Source organism: Corvus moneduloides, chromosome 1 (genome assembly GCF_009650955.1).
Source record: "Corvus moneduloides isolate bCorMon1 chromosome 1, bCorMon1.pri, whole genome shotgun sequence".
Classification (NCBI taxonomy): Eukaryota; Metazoa; Chordata; class Aves; order Passeriformes; family Corvidae; genus Corvus; species Corvus moneduloides.
In genome coordinates this window covers 47310244-47317259 of record NC_045476.1, presented here as the reverse complement: position 1 = coordinate 47317259, position 7016 = coordinate 47310244, and the positions used below count along the sequence as shown (strand labels likewise).

The 7016-nt window shown below is 42.1% G+C and overlaps 1 protein-coding gene across 2 annotated transcripts in view; it reads right to left on the bottom strand.

The window, feature by feature from the left end:
• Nucleotides 1–658: 658 nt before the first annotated feature.
• Nucleotides 659–7016, bottom strand: part of COLQ (collagen like tail subunit of asymmetric acetylcholinesterase) — a 41093-nt gene continuing 34735 nt past the window's right edge. For both annotated transcript variants that reach the window (XM_032108812.1, XM_032108823.1), the window contains 2 exons: nucleotides 5484–5586; nucleotides 659–3495 (listed from right to left, as the gene is read on the bottom strand). In XM_032108812.1, coding sequence (XP_031964703.1) covers nucleotides 3426–3495; nucleotides 5484–5586 — 173 coding nt within the window. In that variant the 3' untranslated portion in view covers nucleotides 659–3425. The remainder of the gene's footprint in view (nucleotides 3496–5483; nucleotides 5587–7016) is intronic.

The window sequence follows — 7016 nt, the reverse complement described above, 5'->3', positions numbered from 1 at the left end:
CACTCATTCTCTGTCTGTCAATACACTTCCTTTTCCCCTGGGGACAGCAGCACTGCCCATCTCTGGAATGCCCTGTTATACATGGAAGCCTTGGGACAACAGACTCACAGGTTGCTACTGCAAGGCAGGGCCCTCTTCTCGAAGCCTGGGTGCCAGTTTCTGGGAGCGTCCAAATCCCAGGTGCCAACACCACCATTCCCATTGTCCCATTCCCATTGTCCACCCGAGGCTGTTGCTTTCTGGTTGGCAGCCATCAGCTCAGCCTCTGATACAAAATTACATAGCGGCCAGTAAATACATTATCAGGTAGCAGGAGGGGGTAATCCCCCAAACCACAGCCCAAAGCCTTATTAAAAACAAGTACATTGCAGATTACAGCCAGGAATCAATGGAAGTGGAGCTGTTCTGCCCATGGTGTGTTGCAGGGGTCAGTTTGGGGAACAGGCAGCGGAAAGCCCAGGAGCAGGAATGCACAGTCACACTCCCAGGCTGTGCGCGCGTCATTGTGCCCACACAGAACCAGATCCCATGGCAGGCAGGGACAGGCAGCAGGCATGGGAAAAGAGGGGTTTTTTCCCTCCCCAGCATCTTAAACTAGGTACTTATATTTAAAAAACCTGTTGTTAAACCCAAAATTAAATAAGTGAAAGTAAGGACATAGGGGAACTAAGGTAGCATGATTTATTGACATGAGCTGCTAGTATAGGCAGTAGGTAATTACATATATTTAATTGTATATTAAGTGCAAGCCGGATTTTTTGTATACATTAATACAGTGCACGGCATACTGCTTTGTACTTGCCTAGAGTTGCATACTAATCATTAGAAAACTCTCCCACAAGCATTTGCTGCTACAAAAGTCCAATGAGCTGAAATGTTCCAATTAACTTTTGAACCAGTCTTGGCACAATGTGTTAAGAAGCTCAGAGAAGGAGGGAAGACAATTTGCAGCAGACCAGGCACAACCCAGATGAAGAATACCCAATTAATGATAAATCAGGTATGTCAGAAATGAGGGCAAAGGATTTATTTTGCACCATTTTAAATCATATATATTCTATACCTTGCCTGGTGTCTTTTTCATGCTTTATCAGCTGAGGGAACCAAGACAGTAACAGTAGTATGAAACTTTTGTTTTGTTTCCTTATATTTTACATTGCTTTGTCCATTTAAAATCCACGCTTTGTAAGTGTTCTCAGACTGACCAGACTGATAGGCCCCTTTCTGAGCATGTGCAGCACAGTACAGTTTTACCTGGGTGATCACATCTTCTGTTTACATATTCTATGATCCATGCACGTAGCTTTGTTATTCCAATGTCCTTCAGAGGTAGGAGATTTTAATTCAAAATGATTCGACTGAAAACTGAAGGTGAAAGGCCACTGGAATTACCAAGTTTCTCGGAGACTCCAGCCTTTTGGGAGGTTGAGATTAATTCCTTGGAGAAGGTGAGTAGTTAGATGAAGTGTCTCCAAGCCCGAGGGATAGTAACACCCAGCAGATGCTGCCACAGGCTCAGCCGGAGGGATGGCCAGCAGGACATGCTGCTGGGAGCGTGTCTGTCCTCGAGAGCCTCCCAGCAACCCTACACCTGCTCCTCGTGGTGTGATGCTGCTGGAACCTGCTGCTTGCACAAGCACAGGAAATTAAAAGGCAGCTGTGCTAGTGCCCAGATTTCCAGAGTTTGTGGCAATTTTCTTGCTCCAGTGGTTCCTTGACCTTTTATTAAGACCTCAGTTAAAAAAAAAAAAAAAAAAAATTAAACTGTTGAAATGGGCTACAAATGCTGGTGGCTTGGCTTCATAGCAACATAAATAGCCCAGGTAAGTGATAGTCATGAAGAGTACACGAATTTTCTTTCTTTTTCTGTTGTTAACTGTTGATTTCCAATATCACTTTATACATGCATAGTTAAAGTCTTCTGGCAGGTGGTAAAAGTTGCATGTATTTCTTGATTGCCTTAATGCATTATCATTACACCACAACGTCCACCTTTATTTAACCTCTACAGAAGTGCCAGTGTCAGTGCAGCTGTTGCAGCGCTGTCACCAGCACAGATAACTCACACATTTCACACAGTCCTGTACAACATTTACCACAAAGCAGAAAAGAGTGGCTTGTATGAAAACAAAGCCTAGTGTTAAGGCTTTTAGTCCTGAATTCTGCACATTCTTTGTTTCATTTTCTGTTGTAGACTCTTTGTCACATAACATTTAATATGCTTTCCATATGAAATTGGCTCTTCACTACTTGCTAATAAATAAGTGTATAATTACCCTGACTCCAATCAGAGCTGATATAGTTGAGCAACCTTCCCAAAAAAACAAAACCCACATGTACAGTGCACAGCACGACTGAGCATCCATAAACACACTACTCCGAGGTCTGATTTACGGCGACACAAAAGTGAGCGTGCACACTGGGGTACATGGCAGCAGAAACAGGCAGAGGGGGAGGGAGGACAGGGTGTAACTGGGAATTGAATGATGATGGTCAGGTGGACAAGGGGTTGCACATGTAAAGACCTTCCAGTGTGGACACCAGAGTGAAGACAATGTGTACACGGCCATGGTTTCAGGCAGGGAACCGATGCTGTCCCAGCCCCTTGGGGTCAGGCAGAGCCCAGCCAGCTCAGCACAGAGGAGAAAAATATGGAAATATGTTCCTTCTTTATCTTCCCTCCTTGTCTGATTTTCTCCTGGGAGAGAACTTCTTGGCTATTTCACAGTCTATTTGTCCAGTTTGTCCTTTGTACTGTGTTTTGCAGGCCTCCTGTGACTGCTTGTAGTGCACAGACACACACAGACAACGCCTTGGCCTGAAGGTGATGTTAACAAGCTTGTTTGGCTGATTTGCTGATTCTGAAAGAACTTTAACTCCTTTGACCAATGAAGGAGTATTGGTAACCTTATTGTTGCTGAAGTAATCTCTTGTGGACACAGCACTTGCTAAGTTCACATTGTAATAAAGGGAAAGTCCCTCTAAACACCCCATCCAAGATACGCTTTGTGTTTATGCAGAGAAGGGTTAAAGACAAAACCCCTGAAGAGAGTATATTTGGGTTTAACAGTGTTAAGTGGAGGTAATTGTTACACAATATTCCTGGTTAATGGAACTCAGCTTCCAGTAGTTTAATGTTGCTTTTATGATTGAGAGCAAGTTGCCATCCTCAGCCACATGAAAGTCTCACTGGCTCACACTGTTTGACATCTATTTCTCTATTAAGACAGGATGCAGTGGTCCTATTTTTCCCTATCTCACAAATTTATAAAAAAAATCTCAAAATGGCCATCAGCAGCATGACGTGTCTTTGTTTGTTCTCACAGAGGTGGGTGGGGTGTTTTTTGTCCCAGTCCTTCTTGGATAGGTGATAGAGTAGCACCTAGCACCCGCTACACGTGGGATGCTACCCGCCTCCACTCCCCTCATGTGAAGTATCGACACTGTGTGGAGTCAATGTAGCAGTAGGAAGTGCATCGCAATTTTCCATAAGACCTAGAATAAAAGAGAATATCTCAGTTTCAAAGCATGGTATAGTTCACTTACAGGTTTTCTGGATGTAACTCTCCATAGGAGCGAAGAACCTCAGAATATACACATGCAACAACATATGGGAAACAAAACAGGAGGGCAATTTTCATCAGTACTCAAGTGTGTTCTCCTTTATCAGCAAAAGAGGAGTCCAGGAGAAACTGTGAGTGAAGACTTAACTCCCCATAACGTCAATTAAAAAAACTAAAATCCCTATTGGCAGCAGGACTAGAGCATTTCGTGGGGGTGGATGCAAAAGGCCCTGGCACTCACCCATGGGAGCTGTGGAACGAAATATCTGATGGTCTGAGTTAAGTGTTCTTCCAGTTACTCCCAACAGCTTCAGCAGGCGTGACTGTGTCTGTCCTTTAACTTATTTCTCACGTTCTTGAAATAATGAGTGACACATTCCCACATTTGAAATAATTTTTTAAAAAAGTAAATTGAAGAGTCCTTGCAAAATAAGGAAAAACAGAGATTCTGTCTTTCTACTGACTTAAACTGAGCTGCAGTGACTCTACCTACTGAAGACTCCACCAGAGTTGTTAATAAGAATTTAAATGAGTTTTTAATGCTGGCATGTCTAAACAAATAGCCCATCCACAGCATCAAGCTGTGGACTAAGCAGCTTTAAAACTATGTCCTTGGATAACCCACATTCTCAGACCAACATAAAATCTGAAGAGAAGGTGTGTGAAATAGGAGGAGGGATCTGTGGGCTGGAAAGAGTAAAAATGGGAAAATCAGTTGCAACAGAATTCTTGGAGGAAAGGTTACTTTGGGGTAAAACTCCCATGGGAGCGCCATACTCACATACTCAGCCCACTTTACTCATGATTCACAGCTTTTTCTTTAGTTTGGCAGATAATTTGCAGACTACACACAAAAATAAAAGATCTCAGTCGCTCTTCACAACTTGAATATACACACAAAGTGAAATTTATAAAATTTTCCTCAGTCTTTTGTGGTGCTATCTTTGGCACCAAACTTCAGACTCTTAGAAAGGAATAGTTCTTACAGTAGAAAACAGCTCTACACTGTCTGAAGATGAGGTCTCTGTAAAGTGCTTCAGGTTTGTCAGGTTTACTGGTCTGGATTTTAGTAATCTCTTACACCGGGAGTGCTCCAACAATTACAGTGGAGGGATTAGCACAGCATTCGATTTACAAAGACGTCCTGTGGTTTCTTATTCCTGTCAATTAGCACATTATTGTTCCCTGAATGATGAGGCCTCTGCGCATAATTTAATTTGCAAATTAAATGTTTCCTGTTAGCCAGTAACAATACCTGACAGCTAAATAGAGGTGCTGCTGTAGGAGGCAAAACGCTGACCAGAGGAAGCTGCCTAAACTAAGGCAGAGAAAGCAAGTCAACAATAAGCAGATGTTTAAAATGAAGGAGGTTGCTAAGCAGATGCAAGGCTTTGCATCTGCTGGTGAATGAATTTCCTGCGCCTTGGAAAAGCTGACAGATGACTGCTTGATTCAGAAGCGAATACGCCCCTAGAGTACCCATTAACGGGAAAGGCAGCAGGAGGTCGGCAGGAGCCTGTGCTTTGGTTGCTGTGGATTTTCTCCTTCAGTGTGATCATCTTCTCATGGCCTTTCCTACTCTTCTTATGTCATGGCTGGACATTTAAGGAAATATTGGCAAGAAATGGGCAAACATAGGTCTATGTGACCTTCATTTGATTTGTGCAGTAAGAGGCATGTACTTCTTACAGAGAAATGAGATCTGCCTTAAAGTCAATGATATGCAGAAATAATTTGATAGACTCTTTCTTCCCTGCTACTTGCAGTGGTCCCAGTAGAACAAGCTTTAAGTGTAGTGAGGTTCCTCTGTTTTAAAGCTGGCAAAGAGAAAAAAGAAAGGAAAAACACATACACACACACCCCCCCAGACAAACCAACCAAAAGCCCACCAAACCAAAGTGAAGACCTCCTCTTACATACCCAGGAAGGTATGTTCTACATGTCAAATATCCAAAATCCATCCCATCGCAGTCTTCAACCCCCTCATGCTTGTAGCCATCTCCGCAGTAAGCACGGCGGCACCCTGGTGAAAAACAAAGAAACAAATATCTTCCAGGCACTTCATATGTAAAAGAAACAGGTAAAGAAAGTGGAACTAGATTTTTAAGGGTTAAGTATAAAACAAGATATTTTGGGGAGGGCATTCTGTAAGGGCTGTCTTAGGAGGAGCAGTACTCTTCACTGCAAAGAATGTACTTGTTTTAGCCCCATTTCAATGACCAAGGGAAAGAATGGATAAATACTAAAAATAATTACTACCGAATCTCTAATTACTTGCTCTAAAAATTATTACTGCCATAGATAATTACTATAAAAACAAGTTAAAGGAAACATAAAATACAGTTAACATAAATGGCCTGGGGAGGTCACAATCTCAAAAAAATACTCTTAGATCTTTAAGTCATTTGAAATTCCTAGCCTAGACCTTTACCTAATTCTGTGCAGCATCTATGTTTGTCTGCTATGAGTTGCCACATACAAATGGAATTATGCAGCCTGTCTATAAAAAAAAGGTATATGATGGTTGCCAAAAATGTGTTTTTCCCATTGCTGACTGCTACTGACTTGAGCGTGAGTGGGACTTGTCACAATTTTTCATGGTGACTGACGTGTAGGCTGCAGTAATTTGTGGGTTTGTTTGCCATTTTAGCAATTGGACTTTGATTTTGGTATCTTCAGCATATTGAGAATGACTTTCTAACATGAACAAATTGATTTAGTTAAAATCCCTTTGACATCTTTTCAGATAATCCACTGGTGTTAAGCAAAGGATTAAACAGACACTCTGGAATAGGGAGTTTGTAAGAGGCTAAAGTGGGTTGTTTACAAATAGAAATGATTAATTAATTGCACCAAGGATGTGTTTGTCAGAAATTGATGCTTCTAAGACCAACAAGTCTATTTTACAATAAAATCCATTTAACACTTGGCTAGCCTTTTCCTTTTGGTTCGGTCACAGGAGAAGAATGATGACAATGTGCTCATTTCCAAGTAACTCAGTGTTGACTCCTTGGGTCACATCAGTGTCAGAAATGTATGAATTGCAAGGCCTCCATTGACCTGAAGCTTTGCCCAGAGCATAGCACAGAGAACATGATGTGCCCTCAGACATACAGCGTATAATTTTGCAGGCACTAGAACTAATAAAGACTATTTTCCTGCATGGTTGTTCCCCACGGTTGATTGCAAATTCTAATTGAATCATTTTCTCATGTCTGGAGACAGGAGAGATCATGCTGTCTCTCTGGAGTACTCTGCAGTCAGGCAAGCTTAGAGGAGCTTTTATTTATGTCTCCCTAGACCTGTTGAGACTGAATTGCCTTTGAAATCTCTTTCCTGTTGTCATTGAGAAGCTGACTGGGATTCCTAAGTTATAAGGGGAAGGGTGGTGATGGACAGGTGGATGGAGAAACTTGCATGGGGCATGGCTGCATAGACACCATTTTCGAAAAT